This window comes from Anser brachyrhynchus (genome assembly GCF_964034855.1).
Source record: "Anser brachyrhynchus genome assembly, chromosome: 8".
Lineage (NCBI taxonomy): Eukaryota > Metazoa > Chordata > Aves > Anseriformes > Anatidae > Anser > Anser brachyrhynchus.
In genome coordinates this window covers 31,454,387-31,474,295 of record NC_137702.1, presented here as the reverse complement: position 1 = coordinate 31,474,295, position 19,909 = coordinate 31,454,387, and the positions used below count along the sequence as shown (strand labels likewise).

At 37.9% G+C, this 19,909-nt stretch overlaps 2 protein-coding genes across 24 annotated transcripts in view; both read right to left on the bottom strand.

Annotated features, from left to right (window-relative positions):
- Positions 1 to 3,670, bottom strand: part of ABCA4 (ATP binding cassette subfamily A member 4) — an 82,974-nt gene extending 79,304 nt beyond the window's left edge. For 10 of the 15 annotated variants that reach the window (XM_080602786.1, XM_080602806.1, XM_080602787.1 and 7 more), the window contains exon 1: positions 44 to 3,670. The gene's annotated coding sequence lies outside the window, so the exon portion shown is untranslated. The remainder of the gene's footprint in view (positions 1 to 43) is intronic. The other 5 variants (XM_080602803.1, XM_080602805.1, XM_080602801.1 and 2 more) reach the window with 4 other exon arrangements.
- A 151-nt stretch (positions 3,671 to 3,821) lies between these two features.
- Positions 3,822 to 19,909, bottom strand: part of ARHGAP29 (Rho GTPase activating protein 29) — a 59,304-nt gene continuing 43,216 nt past the window's right edge. For 5 of the 9 annotated variants that reach the window (XM_080602817.1, XM_080602815.1, XM_080602822.1 and 2 more), the window contains 18 exons: positions 19,333 to 19,470; positions 18,990 to 19,054; positions 18,396 to 18,506; positions 18,186 to 18,266; positions 17,686 to 17,874; positions 17,306 to 17,443; positions 14,960 to 15,150; positions 12,985 to 13,154; positions 12,319 to 12,447; positions 12,089 to 12,187; positions 10,442 to 10,605; positions 10,028 to 10,216; positions 9,726 to 9,863; positions 7,977 to 8,209; positions 6,953 to 7,259; positions 6,687 to 6,795; positions 6,196 to 6,312; positions 3,822 to 5,694 (listed from right to left, as the gene is read on the bottom strand). In XM_080602817.1, the coding sequence (XP_080458943.1) occupies positions 4,793 to 5,694; positions 6,196 to 6,312; positions 6,687 to 6,795; positions 6,953 to 7,259; positions 7,977 to 8,209; positions 9,726 to 9,863; positions 10,028 to 10,216; positions 10,442 to 10,605; positions 12,089 to 12,187; positions 12,319 to 12,447; positions 12,985 to 13,154; positions 14,960 to 15,150; positions 17,306 to 17,443; positions 17,686 to 17,874; positions 18,186 to 18,266; positions 18,396 to 18,506; positions 18,990 to 19,054; positions 19,333 to 19,470 (3,470 nt within the window). In that variant the 3' untranslated portion in view covers positions 3,822 to 4,792. The remainder of the gene's footprint in view (positions 5,695 to 6,195; positions 6,313 to 6,686; positions 6,796 to 6,952; positions 7,260 to 7,976; positions 8,210 to 9,725; positions 9,864 to 10,027; positions 10,217 to 10,441; positions 10,606 to 12,088; positions 12,188 to 12,318; positions 12,448 to 12,984; positions 13,155 to 14,959; positions 15,151 to 17,305; positions 17,444 to 17,685; positions 17,875 to 18,185; positions 18,267 to 18,395; positions 18,507 to 18,989; positions 19,055 to 19,332; positions 19,471 to 19,909) is intronic. The other 4 variants (XM_080602821.1, XM_080602819.1, XM_080602818.1 and 1 more) reach the window with 4 other exon arrangements.

Here is a 19,909-nt window from a genome sequence, read left to right as displayed (position 1 = left end):
AATTTTGCTGAGGCAAACCAAAGGAGTGTGTGTGTAAACATACCTTACAGACAAGCAGATACACTGATGTGTGCACATCGAGAAAACTATGATGCACAGAGTCAGGATGGGATTTTCTGAGTTAAGGTAATTTTTGTATCCAGTTATTCTAAACTCCTGTGGAAAACCCAAGTGGAAGGTTTTTCATGTTTTTCCTGCTGGGTTTTAGAAGCCTCTATGAATCAGATAAGGCATGACCTGAAGGACAAGAACATGCAGTTGGGGTCAAATGGTACTTCTTGGAAATCGCAGCTAGTGAAAGTATTAAAGAAAAGAGAGAAAAAAGAGAACTGAGTTGTGCCACTTGAAAAGACCACAAAGAAATCAGTGCACAGAAACTAGTGAAAACTGTACAATTCATAACGTTACTGATGTAACGATTTGAGGGGTGCACTGGCAAGAAATCAGAGAGTAAGAAAAACCCTAGAAAAACTTTTTTTTTGAAAGGTGCATGCTCCTAAGAATCAAAGGTAAACAGAATCAGACAGATTCCTCCACATTTCAAAACAGGCAAATGTGGCACCTTAAACAGATCCTGTGACATGTAGAGTCAGTGGAGGGCTAATGACCCCTATCTACACAGGACACGCAGTGATTAAACAATTGCAAAGCATACCAAAGTACAAACTCGGAAAGAGTGTTTTCTAGTCTAGCATAATTTGGTTTACTTCACTTAGAAACTTCTGCCAACCAGGAGCACAAGGGCTTTTTCCTAGCATTCACCCTTCTCTAACATTTTACATTTTGGGAGATTTAGGATGCCTTTTTCTTCTATTTGTGAGCGAAAATACTTTTCAAGATCCCACACATCTGTATTTGAAGCCAAACTCTCCTTCCTCTACAAAGAAGAATGGGCATGCGGATAGAAACTCTTGTTCTGAAGCCTCCTGCTATGTAATTTATTTACATGTTGACATGCTTATATAAAATAGCATTATTTCTAAATATCACAGAACCACCCCTACAGCTTTGCTAGTGGAAAGCCAAAATGATTTGCCCCATTTTCCAAGCACAGTAAGTTTGTGTACATTAACAAGCGTGATGACCTTATAAAAGTAAATCTGTAGAGTGAAAGAGTGAGTGCTGAGGGCTCAGCACCCAGACACCGTGTCTCAGTTGCTTCAGGTATCTCCAGTCTGGCCCCACAGACCACACATTACCAACTGAAGCACATCAGGTACACTGCTGAAGCACATCTCAGATTAATCTCATCCAAAACCAGTCAGGCTTGTGTGCTGAGATCACAGAGTAATATGTAGAGGAGTCACTTAAAAAGTACAAACATGATCTGAGCTAGATTACCAATGTTACCATACACACACTGACAGCATTCACACAGCATTTTGTGCTGGCTTTCAGATGACCTCAGTTAGGCCTTTACTACACTACAGGAGCTAAAGAATTCATGGATTTGCAAGCAAAACAAGGACTTAAGGAGAAGCAATAAAATACTGGAAAACTTACCACAAAAGCTTACCTCATGCGTGAGCACTGCTGTGCTATGGGAAAGAGAAAGATTTCTGAAGGAAATGTTCAGCTTGGCTGCAGAGAAACACGTATCTTAGATGCAAAATAACACTGCTCAATGGTAAGGAGATTGTTTTAATCCTGCGCTTGATGCAGAACAGCTCAATCTGCAACTTTAAGACCTCCTGAATAAAAAACCTCCCTTATATTCGGTTTGAACAGGACAGGCACAACTGGTATATGGACCAGGAAGCTGATATTCCTTTAAGATTTTCCCTCCGATCTGAACAAACCGTGCATTTGAAAAGATGGTGTCAGAAGGGTAGTTCTGGTAGCATTAGGGGCCCTGCTAAACAAACAGCTGTCATGACTAATTAGGTCAGGGAATTATGGAAGTCAGTACTCTGCCAAAGCTTTAAGAGGGATGAGGCAGTGCATTACAACTTCAGAAAACCTAATTACCAAGCAAATCTGACACAGAAAGGTTTCCTCCCCGGAAGGCAAGCCGCAGGGGGCTCGCACTTTGCGTGACCCAGAGTCCTGTCACCTGAGGGAGGTGGGTGGGATTGCAGCAATTCGGCTGCGGTAAAGCAACTCCAAACGCAAGACCTGGAGAAATTTGCATCAGAATAGAAACAAACAATAGGGCCCATTCGTAACATTTCCAGTCAAAAAGAAAACCAGCGCCTTTCCCGTCAGCCTTACGGCCCTGCTACCCCCGGAGCCGTGCTGGGGGCCCGCCCCGCCACGTCCCTCACGCCTCCGGCCCGCTGAGGCGTTTCTCCCCGCGGGCGGGAAGGCCCCGCTGCGCCACCCCCAGCAGAAGGGCTTGAAACCGAGATACAGCGGCTTACGAAGAATTTAGAAATACTTTTTAAAAGAGATCGCTGCCTCCGGCCCCCTGTGAGCGGTCGGGGCCGGGCAGGGCGGCCCCCCGGCTGAAGGACAGCGGGGTCGCTGCTCGGCGCCTCACCTCACGCAAACGCCTTGTTTTCAGAAGTGCGCTAGCTGCTGCACTCGTACCACACAAAACACGCCTACGAGGTTACCAAGCACATGTAGCAGTTAGCCCCGATACTTTGAGACACGCAGTTTGAAAGGGATAAACCATTCAAATAACCATAAAAATAACCTGCTATAGCATTATAGCATCTGCGTCTCGCAACGCTGCCCTCACCCGTGCTCAGCCCAACCTTCCGGGAGCCTGCCTACAGAAAGTGTCCAAAGAGCTGAAGCACACTAGAAACAGCAGAAGCGTTTCACACTAGCCCGACATACATGGATGGCATGTAAAAAACATGATGGTAACTTGGCCAGTAGCAGCTAAAGTTACACCTTGGTTGAGAAACAGGTCTATTTGTTCCCACAGACCAGTGCACACACTGATTCTCCATCTCAGCAGCCTGCACAGGGGAGTGCTGGAGGCCCTCCATTCACCTGACAACCACTAACTAAAAGTATCAAAACTTTTATTAGAATTTAATCCATTACCATATTCAGTACTGGACATACGCTAAAGTATTTAAAAATATAGTGAGGCAATAGATTTAACTGAAGTTCAAAAATGAACTTGCCATCATGCAGTCCTAATCCATACAGATATCACCTTTTCACAACTGTGCTATAATGTTCTGCTACCGTGCCTCTAGATTTCATTAATGCTATGTCTGCTCACAAAGCAAATTTTTTCCCTCCTCCACTCTCAAAATGGAAGAAACTCCCTTCTACTTCAAGAAGCCATAGTGCTCCTCTAATTTTATTATACAGCTTGAAATGTCAGTCTGGCCAGAAGGAGTTGTCTGGCTGGCATCCTCAGGCTTCACGAGGCAGCACCCTAAGAAAATGGCTCATGCCATGACCAGAATTGACTAGTGGTAGCATGGCCTTTGGCAAGTATGTGGGCTGTGCCTCTGTGCTAAGATGACAAGGAAATTGAAGCTCTGTATTGTGAGTTTATCATCTTTTGTTCTGGAAACTAAAATCAGATTATGTCCACTGAAAGCAACGTGGGATTTACTTGGGCATTTTGGGAGGAAGGACTAAGGGAATGGAGTAGAAAAGTTCAGTATGTTTAACGCTGTAAAACAGAAAATTGTTTCTTTGCTCTTCCTATCCTTAGAGTCCTTTTAGTTATTTTTAGAAAGTACTATGCTAACTGTGCTCTATAGCATTTTAGAAAGGGTCAAATTAACTGTAACCTGATTAAGGAAAGTGTAACCATCCCCCCAAAGACAGATGCAGAAAAGTATTATACTATTGCAAAGGCCAATGTCTGTATTTTAATAAGTTAGAAGATACAGAAGCCACAGAGTCACTGAATGTTAACAAGTTAATATATTTTAAAGCAAATATAACAGTGTTCACATAAAAACCATTTAATACAAAGTGAAAACCATTAGATACACTTACTACTGCAGATTTTTGGTTATTTTCAAGCTCTTTCACTGAAACTTGGAAACCGTGCTCTTCATTTCAGTTACACCAGGTTAAATGGCAAAACTGATCTATAGCAAGCAAATCGTTGCCTTTTCATTCCACTGGGAAAGACAGCACCACTGCAACTGAGTCTCTCCAGAAGGGCACCCATATGAAACTGACTGTGCACATTTGTCCCACTCACTAACATATACAAGAAATTAGATGTGGTTTGATTGCTGCTTCTGAATAGCAAAGCTCAGTAAGTGCATCTTTGCTGTACAAAAAACATTAAAGTGACACACAGAAAACTGGCAACAGATAACCATATCTGCCTAAATATACACATATGATACATAATGATTGGCCGTGCTGGCCAGTAAGTAAGTCTCTTCAGGAGCAAAGTAATTGCACAGATTATAAAACTGAACAAATGCTTCTACAGAGCAAATTACAAGCTTTGGTTTATGCTTAGACAGTAAACAAACCCTTCCATTTTTATTAGCATCATCTATTATGAAAAATGGGTCATCTCGTTGTTACATGTGATAGTCAGTTCTCTATGATTAAGTACTTCATTCCATACAATGAAATGAAGCTCTGTGTCTTATCCAATGAGCCCATTAGCTGTATCTAGATTGGGAATGCAATAAATCCTTATGAAAATCCACTGAATTACAAAAAAGTTCGACTCATTTCCTTCACAATTCCCCACCCCTCCCCCCCATTTTTAAAATGCTGCATATATAAAAATAACTTCAATATGGCACAGAAGTGAGATTCTCAAGGGAAAGCAAAGGGTAAATGGGCAAAGGGAAGTATCCCCTGGCAAGATCAACAAACTGCATACAGTTCATGAGGAGCTTGTACCCTATACAAAATGAGCTTCCCTGTGTTCCAACTCTTGGATTCTTTTTGGTCTCAGTCTCTGATAAGCAGGCTTCAGATCTGTAGGGTGAGCATCCTCTGAGCTAGTTTTTTGACCATCTGTGTTTTGTCCAGGATCACCTGATGGAGGCACAGAGCTCCTAGCTAGTTTCACAGTATTATCCTGGTGAAGCACCGAGCTAGCACTGGTTGGTACACAAGCTTTTGCGGTAGAACTCTCTTCACTTTGTTTTGATTTGTTAGAGGGTGGTTTATAAAATGTCCCTGGGGGTGGCTGCAATGTTCTTGGTGCTCTGAAGGTAGCAACAGGCTTGGCATCAGGACCATTCCCTTCTGCTGCTGTCCTTCCTGACCTTACAGAAAGAGAGTATGGCTTAACATGAAGAACGGTGGTAGCAGAATTGTTACCCATGCTGCATGATGAAGATAAGGCACCCACAGTTCCACTCTCAAGTGCTCGGTTCTCCTGGGGCACATTAGTCACAATCATCGCTGTCCTTGCTGTGATATCATACTGTTTATATTGCTTGTCCCAAGTTTTTCGCAGCATCTGGGTGTCACAACAAGAAAGTCTGCAACAGGTACTAACAGCAGGGAGTGCCTTTACCTCTGAAACTTCTTCAATAGTAGGGCTCTTGCCAAGATTCTCCGGACTTACTGCTCCTGCATTTTTTGTATTTCTTTCATTCAAAACACATGGAGGAAGTATTCTGTCTACGGGTAAGCTCACAGGGCGAATAGCTAGTTTTGTCCTTGGAACCCGCAATGGAACTTTGTTAATTTGACGATTAGGTTTTGCAGGAAGTAAGTTAATTTTACAGCCATCTTCACCTGGAGAAACAAATGAATCATTGTCTTTTTCTGAAGCTAGACTCACAGCATCACCTAGAAACACATAAATAGATGTTAGTCAAGTCAGCAAGACTTTAACAAACAGAATACAATCTTCATTAATGACTCCTTCACAGCTGGTATTGTAATAGGATAACAGCTTTTAGGTATAACTTTCCACATAGCTATGAGCAACCTACTAAAACCAAATATTATTTCAATAACAGTAAAACAGATATTGTACAGATGTGACTAAGGAGAAAGCAGACAAAGAGACAGTGCATTACTTTTTTTTTTTTTGCTAGTGCTCTCCCATTTCCTGGATAATTTTCCATTTTTAAGATTTTAACACATTTCAGAATGTTGTACTCTACGTACAGAACATCACCAAACTGGTAACAGCAGCTCAAAATCATTACAATTAAGAGATTGTGTATAGTTACACCTGAATAAAGTGTCGGAAATCATGCCTACATTAAAATGAACCACTGTAGTAGCACATGCAAACAGGAGAACAAAAATCTTATAAAAGATTTATAGCTAGGATAGGCAAACCTGTCTCTTTTGGAGCAGAAATATTAATGTCCAAAATGCTTGCAGCTGTTGATTCCACCAGAGAGCTACTCTTTCCAGAGCCTTCTTGTTTACCACCAAGAGGTAATGATGCACGTTCTGGGAGAAAACAATGATCAAAATATGTTAATCACTGGATATTGCTTCAGAGCATCATAGTAGATTGCAGAAATCCACAGCCACAATGTTTTTTTACCTTTTTTTTTTTTTAACTAAAGAAGTCACTCACCATTGTGTTGTCTTAACAAATACTTTAAACTGATTCTATAACCACATTTACTTCTGATAGCCTTTAGAAAGATTTAATTCTGTTCCTCTTACAAAGATAAACATTATATCAAGCACTGACAAGCAAGCTTTTAGGCAAGACTAGCTTGTTTGAATTGAAGAGCTGCATGCACCATAATCTAATGCATCTACACATCCATCTAAATGCATTTTATTCGCCCATCCAAGAATAAAATTCCACTAACCAGTTGCAGACGTATCTACTTGTTCTTTTGTATTCTTGCTGTTGTTTGATTCCAAGAACAATGCAGCTGTTTCTGAAGCTCTGTTTTCAATTGGAGCTATCAGAATACCCTGTTAACAGGAGTCAGAGTGAAAGTAAATGAGAACAAAAGAAAAGACTCCAAAAAAAAAAAGTCCTTTACAGAAATGTGCTTCAGCATGCTGCAGCATTTAACGCAAGAGAAGATGGCACAGGTAGCACTGCATCAGCACAAGAGAAGTCACTCACTTCCTTTACAGCAACAAATGACTTCCTCTGCTGCGTTGGCTCCCTCTCTCCTCCTGATAATGCAACTCTGACTGTAATGGCAGCTTCTTCAGACTGAGATGTGCTCAGGAGTGGTTGCAATGAAACATCAAATATCTTTTCATAGTATGTTATGAGTAACTCCACTATCCGAGCCTGATATGGATAATCCACAAGTGACGACAAGGAAACTGTAGCATCTGTTTGACGTGGCCTGATCAGAGTTGGGCCAAATATTATGCCAAGATTGCTGGCCGACATTTTATTTTCTTCAGACTGTTCTGTAACCCTGCATAAGGAGAGGGGAGAAAAAAACACAAGAGTAAGAGGGGATTTCACTACTTCAGAATTATTTTAGGTATTAATTCTAAGTTATGTCTAAAGAGGCTAGAAGACAAAAATACCGAAGGTGGGTTTGGATGGCATGCAGAATCATCAAAGATGACAGCACTTAACAGCAACTTGGACTAAGCCCTTTCAGTGTGTTTTTTATGTCTAATTTAGTGTTATTTGTGACCATCTGGAATTTTGAGTAAATGAGGCAGGAGGGTAGGCAAGGGTATGTGCAAACAGATTGAGAAATACAGGTTAGAATCTAGTAACGTGACAACTCGAAGACCTAAACCCAATATCATTACACATATGGCATGCTTAGGCAAACTATAAAGTCTCTACTCTACTTTTGAAGCACCTAGTAAGAGTAATTGATGAATACAAATACAGATCTGTCTTTTTCCATAGGACCTCTTAAAAGGTCAGAACGTGCCTGATTTCATTAAATTCTCTTCTGGCATATGGTTATGTAATATAGGACCTAATAATATAACTGCAGCACACCCGAAACCACATGTAACTATTTCTGTGAATAAGCAGTGACAAATGACAACAAATCCTGCAACTTCTTCCTCTACAGTCATCCAGAAGGGTACAGTGGTTTCCTAGTATACACCATCTAGCATGCAGCTCAATTTTCAACAGCAATTTGCATTTTAAAGTCTTTTCTCACCTGTGAAGGTGTCCAATAAGGTACTGAAGAGTGTTATAGTTTGGTACAGGCAGCTGTTTCAGAAGGTCTTTAATTTTAATGATGATCCTATTCAGTTCAATACAGATTGACTGCCTTTTCTTTGATTTGGGGCTAGCTTGTTTAGCATCCAGTTCCTCATTAACACTCTGGCTTTCCTTTGCAAGTCCAATGAACTCATTGTAAAGCCGAAACAAAATCAAGGGTTCTGGAAGCTGAATAAATAAGAATATTTCAGAAACTACTCAAGCCTGAATTTTAATTTGTTTGCTTCCTGTTTTTCTTCAGCTTTGTCTGGTCTAGCGTATTTTCTTAGATGACGTTTTATCTTTGTTTATTAGCTCAAACAACAAGTTCTCAAAAACAAACGTCAGTAACAGTAAAAGACTCCCTCCTACACTTTTTTCCATAAATTATTTGCTAGCACTTTACTACAAGAGCTTCAGCACTGAGCATTTATCAATATACATAGGTATTTCCATAACAAGATTGCTGTGAGAGAAGGTGTTACACTGCAGATGCATGAAAAACATTTGTGATAACAACACACAGTATTCTTTCCTCCACTCTTTGATAGTATACTACATGTGGTATCCAGTTTAGTCCATATTCTATTTTTTATTGGATTTTAGGCCATAAAGCATTTTAAATCATGATTCCAATATTCTCTTGGCGTAACAATAGTGTATTACCAAGTGAATGTTAAGAAAAAAAATCACAGAAAAAGACAAAAAACTCAAACCTAATCTGGTTACTTGTCTAGCTCTAGTTTAGATAAAAGCAAAAAGCAGGAAAACCAGTTAAAACTCAAAATAATTAGTGTAAATAATGATTTTTAGGGTTTAACTCAGGATTCTGTCAAAAAATGTCTGCAGGTTTCTAGAATTATTTCAACATTTAAAATGGACAGGTCTACTTAAAAAAACAGATTATCTACAAAAGTAATTAGACCAGAAGAAAACAAGTTAGCTATTTTTAGAGTTATAAGCCATATTCAAAATACAGCACAGTGCCTCAAACTATCCCACTGTGATGTATATAGGACAGGACCATGAAGCTAAGGAATGCTCTTCTCAGTTTTAACAACTTTTTTTTTTTTTTTTTGAGTGACTTAGTAATCACACTGGGCAACATCCCAGCCTCATCTTTTTGGTTGCACACTGAAATCCTTTTGGAAAAAAATCAATCCTGAAGCTTTAAATCTCCTTTTTGTAAGGAAAAGATGGACAATCCCTCCATGATGAGCACATCATTATGATGATTATGAGTGTTTGATCAAATCATTGTTAGCATATATTAACAGCAATATTTTAGCATGTCTGCATATTGAGGCAAGAATATGAGAATATGGCAGTGCTTTAAACTACACATATAACAGCCAAAACACAGTAACCAAAGGTTTTTAAAAGTTCAGCTTCACTACAAATGGATAAATAAAAGCTAGGTCTGTGTATGATACTGGTAGTTAAGAGACACCATATCACATGAAATCTAGATTGGAAACATCATATCACATGGAATCTAGATTGCAATACAAGCTGTCAGCCATCTCAGAGCTTTCCCTGCCCTTATATCACAGCCTCCATACGAAAATTAAAAAAGCCTACTGCGAATATACAAGGCATTCAGGTCATCTGCCTATGCTGCAGGATTGCTGAAAAGGATTTTGTCTTGTACAATGAAATATACTATCCTACTGTGTTTTTTCCATTTGACCTCTGAAGTGCATACCTGGCGGAGATACAGCTTGAGAACATTGCTGATATCATGTGCATAGAGTTCTGAAAGCTCAACCAAATCCTTTCCGTTTTCAAAAGCTTGACAAAGCTTTTCAACTCTTGATTTGGCTCCATTCACACGATAGATGCCCTGAAATAAAAAGACCAGCACAACTCTAATGTAATTCGAAATGCAAGTGCAAGCTTAAAATATAGACGAAAATCAACCGTGTAACATTATCATCTTGAAAGCCTTTTTTTAATTTTAAAAAAAGTGTGTTCATACTTAAGTTTTATAAACAAACTTGGGCATACCTTGACATTCAGTGCTCTGCTTTCAATTTCTGATGTGCACTTTTTGATAATGAAAGGAATGCCATCAGGAACATTTTTAGCAGCTTGGGCGAATTCCACTCCAAACAAGTGAAGCCTTCCATGAAGTTTTTTGTGCCCACATTGAATAGCTAAAGTCTCTAAACACTTTTTATGGCATGCAAGTGAACACTACAAGGGGGGAAAAAAAGTACATGGTTTGACACAGTCTAACACTATAAGAAATCTCTGGTGTTTGTCACCCCATATGTGAACAAAAAGGAAAATTCATTAGTCAGTGGTGCTTTTGCTTATGAGCCACAAAGTCCGTACTTTTTAGATAGAAAAATGTAGGTTTCCCAAACTCCCAACTTCACATAAATCCCAAGCAGCAATTCAAACTACTTTTCAACTTACCTCCTCACATTCAGCTCCATGAAATACCACTAAGCTGTCACATTCTCTGCATTTAGATGGAGCTCTCAGCTTCCGCAGTTTGTGTGTTTGTGCTGCTTTAGACATATTAGTGTTTCTAAAAGGTCCCGGAGAGTTTGCAGTTTCAGATGTCAGATCATTTAAACCTGGAGAGAATTTTTTTGTTTCAGTCATTGTAATATCTGCTATTGGGATAGGCTGTTTATTTATTTATTTTTTTTTTTTAAAGAACTGTGCTGTAGAACAGGGAGTTCTGTAACAGAAACTATCAAAGTAACCAAAACCATTTCAATCACAAGGAACCAAAGCATTGTTACAGTTTATTTAACAGATTAACCTCAAATAATATTATATAGAAGTAGAATCAAATAGTTTTACATAAAGTATTTCAGTTCTCTTCTATCAATGGCACATGAAAACACTAGGATATTTAATTCCAGCTACCATGCAGATCAGGCAAGTTTCTTTCTAGTTACTTCAAAGTCCCGTACTGGAATATGAAAGATTACACTATGGTTTGGTCTGTAATCTTTCAGAAGTACTTCATAAGCATACACTGCATATGGTAAGAATTAATACACACAGCAGAACTCATATAAAACAATGACTCCTCCCCAATCACTAATTCTCAGTGTCCTATGATAACATCAAAATAGTTTCTAGAGGATTCTACAACACAATAGCAACTGGTGCTTTTCATGACTTTTTTTTCCAAGTTATCAACAGTTCTGTGAAACAAAAATTAAGATTTTATCTGTAGAACATAGGAAAGAAATACATACAGTTAGAAAGCCCAGAAAGCTTCTTAAACGCTCAAATACTGATTAGATACTATTCCAAATGGAAGTTTGCATTAATTGGTATGTTGCCATGCTTTAAATAAATCTAAACTAGTATTAACAACAGGCTCATTCACAGAAGGCAAAGTATATATTTAGGAAATAAGGACTAACTAATGGATTTCCTAAATGCTTTAATGAACAGTGCCACAAATATAGCTGAACTAGTTTGCAGGTACTGCAGATATCCCTTAGAATTATTTCTGATAATCCAGTTATTCAGGCTTCAGTACCTGTGGCAACTTCATCTTTATACAGTAAAAAATTAATTCATATGAAAGTTAAAAATGGTCTGTTCAAATGTGGGACAGACATTATGAAACCAGTTTCTCCATGTTCAAAAGGGTAAAATCTCAATTACCCCCCTAAACATTTGAATTTTTTTTTCCACGGATTTGACTATTACCAGCTCTCCATATCTGTGCATTTTACCTGACTTTATGAAGTGATCTTAAATATCTGACTCAATGCCATGCAGTTAACGAATATTAAGTGAAACTGGTTAGTGGATCATTCATGTTTACCTCATGAGGGTGAAAACACTAGAAATATTTACTGGTTGCCTACAAAGTTAATCTAAATGTATTAAGGCAATTCAGCACCACTTCATTAAAATGACTTGAACATTATTTTTCAACTTCCAACATCAAGTGGAAAATACACTGTACTGAAAAACTACACTGTTGGTAACCACAGCACTGTACTTTTCTTGAGAGCATTAAAGAGAAAAAGACAAATTCCACAACAAAAACATCTTTGGGGGAATTTTCAGGTACGGAAACAACATTACCACAGTCTGAAGGAGATGGTGGTTCTCTTTCATCAAGATCATCTGCAGATGACATAGTACCAGTGGAAGGTGTTCGTGGAAGTCGTCTTTTAAAATCCCCTGGAAGATGACAAAAATTTCAGGAAGCTGAAAGTATCACTTCTGCCCTAAACTAATAAAGTTGTCTTCATTAATTTAAAACAGTCCAAAGAAAAGATTTAAAATTAGTACAGCAGTGAGCGTAACTATACCTGGGCTAGCAGATGGAGAATCCATTGAACGTGACTCACTGCTTCCCCCTGCACTTTCAGAATCACTGCACATTCCTCCACTCTGGTTTCCAACTGACCAAGATCTGAATGGTGGTGGCCCTCGTATTGCTTTCAGAAAGAAAATCCAAGAATTCCAAATGTAAAGGACAAAGTGACAGTCTTTTTATTGAGAAAAGTAACTATGATTATATTCTAAATAGGCAAATATTGCAAAAGTTATATGAACATGCAGTGCAGTGAAAAACACACAGCATATATTTCTGTAAAAGCTTCAGGATGAAAGAAATTAATTTTGAAAACTTGACACTTGTACTTTTGCAGAAAAGCAGAAATCAATGCAGTATTTACGAAAACACAGGATATTAAGTTGCTAATGTCAACAGAAATAATTCAATACACTGAGCTTAACAGAACTTACTGTTTGAGTTACCCCTTACCCTTCTTGCTAGAAGAATCTAAGCTACACATACATGTACTTTTCCATTTCTCCTTATACTTGAATGTATAATTGCTTTCAGGCTTCAAACTTTAAAATGCATTTTTTTCCCTTCACTGCTAAGTTTCTTCTGGCAGTGAGACATCAAGCACCTATTTTTCCTGATATTTTTATTTAGGGACTGAACTGCAGCTGAAATACAGAAGAACTACCTTGGATATCTGTGCTGCTGGATGATCTCTTTTCTCCAATCCTTTGTGAACGATGGTAAATTGGACTTCCCACATCATCTAACATCTGGGATGGAAAATCTCCTGAACACTGAGATAAGTTACCGTGTGATGTATGGACACTGTTGGTTGAGTGCTTATTAAAAACCCTTTGGAAAGAAGAAAGTAATTTGAATAGTGGATAAAACAGAATTGAACAGACAACAAAGTTGTTCCCCCCCAAGCCAGGGCACTAAAAATGCTTCATTTAATAAACATTGTTGTTCATTAATGTTCACGAACATATGTATTTTTACTTGTAACTACTAAAGCCCAAATTAAAAAAGGCAATTTATTTCTAATTAAATAAGTGCAATTTCCTTTTTTTTTTTCTTTCATGTAAATCAGCTTTTCCACATCTCTGCAAGGTTTTATTTGCAAGGTTTTTGTCTGGTAGATTTTGCAAATACAGCAAATCTGTTTAGCTGAAGACCAGAAAAATTTAGTGGCTATTGCATCCTACTCTCAGTCCTTTCATATGAAAGATTCTCTGCCCAGCCATCACCACTATTCATCTATAAACATATAGATGTTAAAATGTTGCTAGATACTGCTGCAGAACCAATATTCGCTAAAAAACAGAAAATATGTCAAAGCTACCAGAGATGTTAAGTCCATTGTGAAATATTTGTTCTCAAGATGAGGACAGAAAACAGTTAGCAGTCTAATGTAAAATGCTGAAGCACTCCGTGGACAAAATGGCCTACCAGCCAAGTTTAGAAGTCAGGAAGTTGTTGCTTAATCAGTTTTACCCTGTCCAGCTGAAGGAAATAACAGACTTAAGAAACATTAAAACATGCATTTGTCCAAGCTACTATCCCTTAAATAAATGCACACCTGAACAATAAAAATGATCCCTTCAAGTGCATGAAGAATCACAAGGCCACGTCAAAGAAAACGAGGGAAGAAGGGAGGAGAAAAAACAAGCTCCTATGAATCTTAAGCATTAAATAGCTGGGAGACCATAAAAAGAGTTTGAAATTTCATGCTCATGAGGCTCCCCAAGAAACTGATAGTTAAATCCCGTAAGTCAAAGTTTATGAGCATGTCTAAATCAGTCTTAGAAGGCAGGAAATTGACAGACAAGAACTAAGAATCTCAGCTTTAACTTTGAATGTCCTGGCTTTTGTTGGTACAAGTCTGACTCAAGCATTAGGTTTTTGTATTTAGTTCTCTTTTGAAAGATGATGACGACACTTTCCTGTACAACTGTGAAACATACAGACTGGAATGGGTATTCTGGTACTTTAGTGCCAAGATGACTATTTTTCAACAAGTTAAAGGTGGAAAAAGCATTTGGCATACTGACACAAGATCTTTTTGTCTTGCTGTCTTTACTTCCACATTAGCAATATCTTTGCTAGATTAACATTAAAAGCTGCTATTTCATACTACTTGGAAAAAATAATTAAGCTATATAACAAAAGGATATGTGGACTTGAACTTTTTTTTTGGTCACACAGCAAGAGACAGAAATCAAACAAAACTTCCTGCCTGAAGTTTTCCAAACCTAAACAATATACAAGAATGTACAGTAGCAAGGCCTGCAGAAGGAGAAAAGTACCTTTCCAGGCATTCTAAAACAAATTATCAAATATTACTGCCACACCACACTAGTAAACCTTAGAGTTCAAAATTTATTTTTTTCTTATTAACTACTATCTACATTACAGTAGTAACAAGTGAATTCTTACACAGCAATTGTCAACGTTTTAGCAAGCATTGTCATGTTTGAATGTGAAAATTACACGTAATCAACCACCAAATTATGTGTCAAAGAAATAAAGAATGGTAAAATAAAACACAAAGATTCATTTAACACTATTTTACTCCTCTGGAAGTTTTTACTGGTAAACACATATGCCTTGCATTTAATTCTGAAACAAGGAAATGCCGCAAGTAGTTTGGGACTCACCCATCAACCTGGGAACTACGGGTTTCAAAAGAACCTGATTCAATAGGAATGCCTTCCTTTGGCAAACTTTTCACAAACTCTGAATACTGGTGACCAGGGTCATAAAGTTTGGCACTCTCACATAGGGACTGGCAGTTAACTGGAAGAGATACAACCTGAGCATGCTGCAGCTGGAACAGGTTAACTGTTGCCTGTTAGGAGGAGAAAAATTTGTACATGATTTACTAGGTATTTCAATTCACTATGCTCAACCCAAATTAGCATCATGACAGACAGTGATTTAAATAATACTATAAAATGCTAGGAATTAGTAACACATGTAGGGATGGGTTTTGTGCAAGATTCCTGGATGTCTACTGCAAATACTTCATATGAGGCAGTATTCCTCTTTTGCTCTCTGGGTTATCAAATACTCAAAGTAGCAAAGGCAACTCCAGTGTTTTCCCACTTTGCGTTAAAGAAACAAGGTTTACACAGCAAGGTTTGTTGCTACCAAAAAGGCAATTTTCATCCTCTGGGAATGTTAGTCAATGCTACAATGAAGTAGTCTGAGTTCCAAACCCAAATCAGCTCTGTATCACCTTGAGACATGAAAAAGGACAAAATGCCTTGCCCAACAAAGCAGAATAACTGAACATAAGTAAAATAAAGCTTCTAAAATACTTTATCCAAGTCAGAGACGAGGGAAGGGGACACTTCATGGCTTCTGCTTCAGGTAGGGGGTTGCAGGAATAACTGCTACTGCTTTGCCCCGGTTTCTGCTAGGATAGAGTCAATTTTCCTCCTAGTAGCTGGTATTGTGCTGTGTTTTGGATTTAGGATAAGAATAATGCTGATAACACACTGATGTTTTAGTTGTTGCAGAGTATTACTTATACTAAAACAAGGACTTTTCAGCTTCTCATACTGCCCTGGCAGTAAGGAGGCTGCAGGTGCTCAAGGAGCTGGGACGGCTGACCCAAACTGGCCAAAGGGACATTCCATACCACATGGCATCTTGCTAAAGAATTTGTATGGGGTGGCTGGGACCACTGCTTGGGGACAGGATGGGCATCAGTCAGAGTGACACAATGCAATTGTTATCACTTGCTTTGTACATTCTATTATCATCATCATCATTTCCCTTCCTTTTCTTTCCTATTAAACTATATTTATCTCAATCAACAAGCTTTTACCTTTCCCTCTGCCCCATCCCACTGTGGGTGGGGAGTGAGTGAATGGCTGTGTGGTGCTTAGCAGGCAGCTGGTTTAAACCACAACACATCTCCAACTTTTTCAGAAGGGAAAAGATTTTTTGCCTTCACACCTTCCTTCTTCTTTGGCCTTTAACAAGCTGGTACCTGACCAGCTTGCACTAATGTGGCAGCATGCAGCCAGGTAAGGAATTCAAGCCTGCTCATTCCATTATTTGTAAATGAGAAACACTTTCATCTTCCTAAGCTGTCCAACAGAATTTCTAACTTCCTTCATCATCTAGCTAAAAGCTTGGGCTTTTGATTTTCACAAGTAGAATTCAATTGCCAATGAAATTTATCTTGCTAGTGTGTTAGTTGAAGATGAAGATTAAAATGTCAACTAGTTGTTAAGAATTACTTTTCCTCAAACTGTTGATTTCAGAATAATTTGCAGCCTAGAGAAACTTGCACTGACAGGTTTAAGCTTTCTACTAAGCTTACTGTGTTTTTTTGTCACCCCCCCCCATGACACAGTGCTATATCTGACTTCATCTCATCTAAATAAAAATATGCATCTATTAGCAAAATGCACTCAAGGTTTTGTACAACCAGTATATGTAGATACAACATTTTGACAATCCTTTGCTTATTTACACCCATTTGTATATTAAATTAGTCACAGTAGATACTGCAGTAATCAGTAAAGTTTTTAAGGCTAGCAGGCTCCACGCTGCAGTGCATTAACAAACACTTGAGCCAAACTTCTTTGCTAATGCACAAATAAAAATAACGGGAATGTGAGCTGCACTCAAAGTAACAAGATAATACTACTGCCCTCAATATAACTATAAAGATTTAACATGAATTCTGTAGTCAAGGTTCTTGCAGTGCAACAGCTCATCAAAAACATCTAAAAATTCAAGATGGGTATACTCTCATCTTTTTTTTATACTAAAAATACCTCTTAATACAAAGAGGAACAACAAACATTAATTAAAAGTTTTTCTTCTTTTTCTACTGGCTTGCCCTCTGTCCTTTGAAAACTTTCTATTTTAAGCAGTTAACACTATCAACACAGTTTTCTCTCAGTCTTAAGAATCTTTATATAGCTCTATTTAACAATTAGGCCAAGCCACTTTATTGCCAAAGCTATTTTAAAAAGCATACTTACAGCTTTAAGAGTAAGATCACACTGGAAAATAAGCTCCCGAAGCTGCATTAAGACATCACTTTTAAAGCTTTCCAAATCATTTCTTTTTTCTTCAATCTCTGCTATGCTTGCTTTATAGTATTCATTGGCCTCTTCAGCCTATGGAAAAACACACGTATAAAGGGTTGATGGACAACAAACCTTGATACTAACAGGTAAGAAAAATACATACACGTGACAAATTGTAACAGGAGATTCTCCTTTAGGATAGAAGCCAGAAAGCACAGCAAGATTTAAATGAAGAATTATCAACAGAACATTCCCATTGAGAGCATTTGTGTGAAAGAACAAGCAAAACCAGCTAAGACTTATCTTTAAAAGTAAGAAAAAAAAACTCTTACTTTTTGAAGAGCCTCCTCCTCTAGCCTTCGTTTTTTTTCCAGTTGCTTGCTGAAATCTTTTACAAAGCTTCCACTTGAGCTAAGATGTTCCTCCTCAGCACGAGCGGTGCAGGATTTCGCCTTCTCATACTCATCTTGACGCTGCGTATATAGCAACTTTGCTTTTCTTAGAGCAGTTTCCAGCTCTTGCTGCAGAATGCAACAAAGAAAAAAATGCAAAAGAAATTATTTTCATTTTCTGTTTGTTTAATGGGATGTTTAAAGAAAATGTTATGCCCAGGTTGGTACTCTTCAGTTCAGACTACAAAGTCACAGAAGGATAACCTCTTACAAATAGGAATATGCCATGAAATTGACAGTTACATTCTACATCCATTAAGTCCTATGGGTTCTACATGTGAATTAAGATGTGTAACATTAGACAGCATAGTTATAGTTTGAAAATATTGACCTTTTGAAGAATTTGAGATTGAACACTGTTAGATATGAAAAATACCAACCATTTTTTTCTGTTCCCTCTGCCAAAGCTCTTTGATATCTTTCCTTTGTTTATCCAACTCATTTTTTCTTCCCAGAAGGGGCTAGATAGGAAATATTAGAGAAGTATGTCAAGACTTACAGCTTGCAAGTTTGTTCTTTCAAATAAGCCATGATGTTGCAAAACCTTTTACAAACCTAAACAATATTTTTGTCAGTTTCTGTAAGCTTACCTGCACAAATTTGTTAGACTGGAGAGCAGCAGCTGTTTGTTGCCAGAGCTGATTGTTCTCAATATCATTTTGAAAAGCATTAAGGAATATTGGTTGGAATGGCATATAATCCTAAAATTATACAGAACAAAACATAAGTGTTCTAGGTAAGGTAGAGCCGATGTTCTAAGTGTCAGTATAATTGAACTAGATTTTCAAATACGTTTAATACAATATTAATGTGTGTGTGGAAGTCAGGTATGAATATCGAAAGTGGGATTTCTCAGCTATCTTTCATTTTTACTCGAAAAACTTGGGAAGGCAAGTCTACAAGTCCAAATTACACAACATACAAGATGTTAGAAAGAAAAATAAAAACCACAACGCTGAATACCATAAGGCTACTCTGTATTTTCAACAAAAAAGTTATTTATCCAAATTTCCATAGAGGATAGGAAGAGATATAATGCAACAGATCTTTTACAGTAATTTGCAGTATAAATCAATTCTGTATTGACTTAAAAATATATTCCTTAATGTCCCCAAAGTTTCATTTTTGCTCAAGACATCTAATGCATATTTAAGACTTAAAAAGAGCTCCTAAGTCGTACTCACCTGGGGTCCAACAACAGCTTTAGCAGTTTCAGCCATTTTTGCTAGGTTTTTAGCACACTCAACTTCTGTTAAGAAAATAAATCACATAATTAACTGTTTATGATAACTATTATACCACCTCCCAAATGCTTTTTACATTCTTCCTCTAACAGGTAGGCTACATAGGGGACCACCTTCACTTCGTTACAAGCCTTTAATTATAGGAAATGGGTGTTCTGTCCACTTCAATGGAACAGCTACTGATTTAGAAATCACATTATCGACAGTCTGCAGCACAGGGGCCTGACAACAGATTTAATTCTATCATGACAATGCTGATTAAATGCTAGAAAAAAACACTCACCCAAGCTAAGCTTTTTTTCTACCCACGTGACTACATCCTTGGTGTATTTTGACCATGCTTTAGCATAGGACAGAGCTGATTCAATTCCGCTGTCATTCCTTAGAAGCATGTTATCAACCTCCTCTGCTCGAAGATGTCCTGAAAATAAAGAATCAAACACAAAGAAGTGAATTTTAGACATGACCACACACTGAGAGCAAAGCCAGTATTAGCCAACTGTGAATACTTAAGCAGCTCTCATCTTGAGTTGTTCTTTAATGCTAGTTGACTCTAAACAGGACTGACAGAGGTTTTAGAACAAATTAACAGGTCATAGTATTTTATCTTGACTAGTCATATGGCCAGCATAGCTTTCTTAAAGAAGTCAACCCAAAAAAACACTAATCAATGACATACAGAAGTGCTTCGGGTCTTGTTTTTCCTTCTCCCAAAAAGCAACCCAGAGTGGTTATTCACAGAAGTGCAAAACCTCTGCAAAAGCAAATTATTTTCACTGAAATTTTACTGGCAAAAAGTGGCCAAACAACTTATTTAGAAGATGAGAACATATATACAGAATTGTATTTATTAAATATTA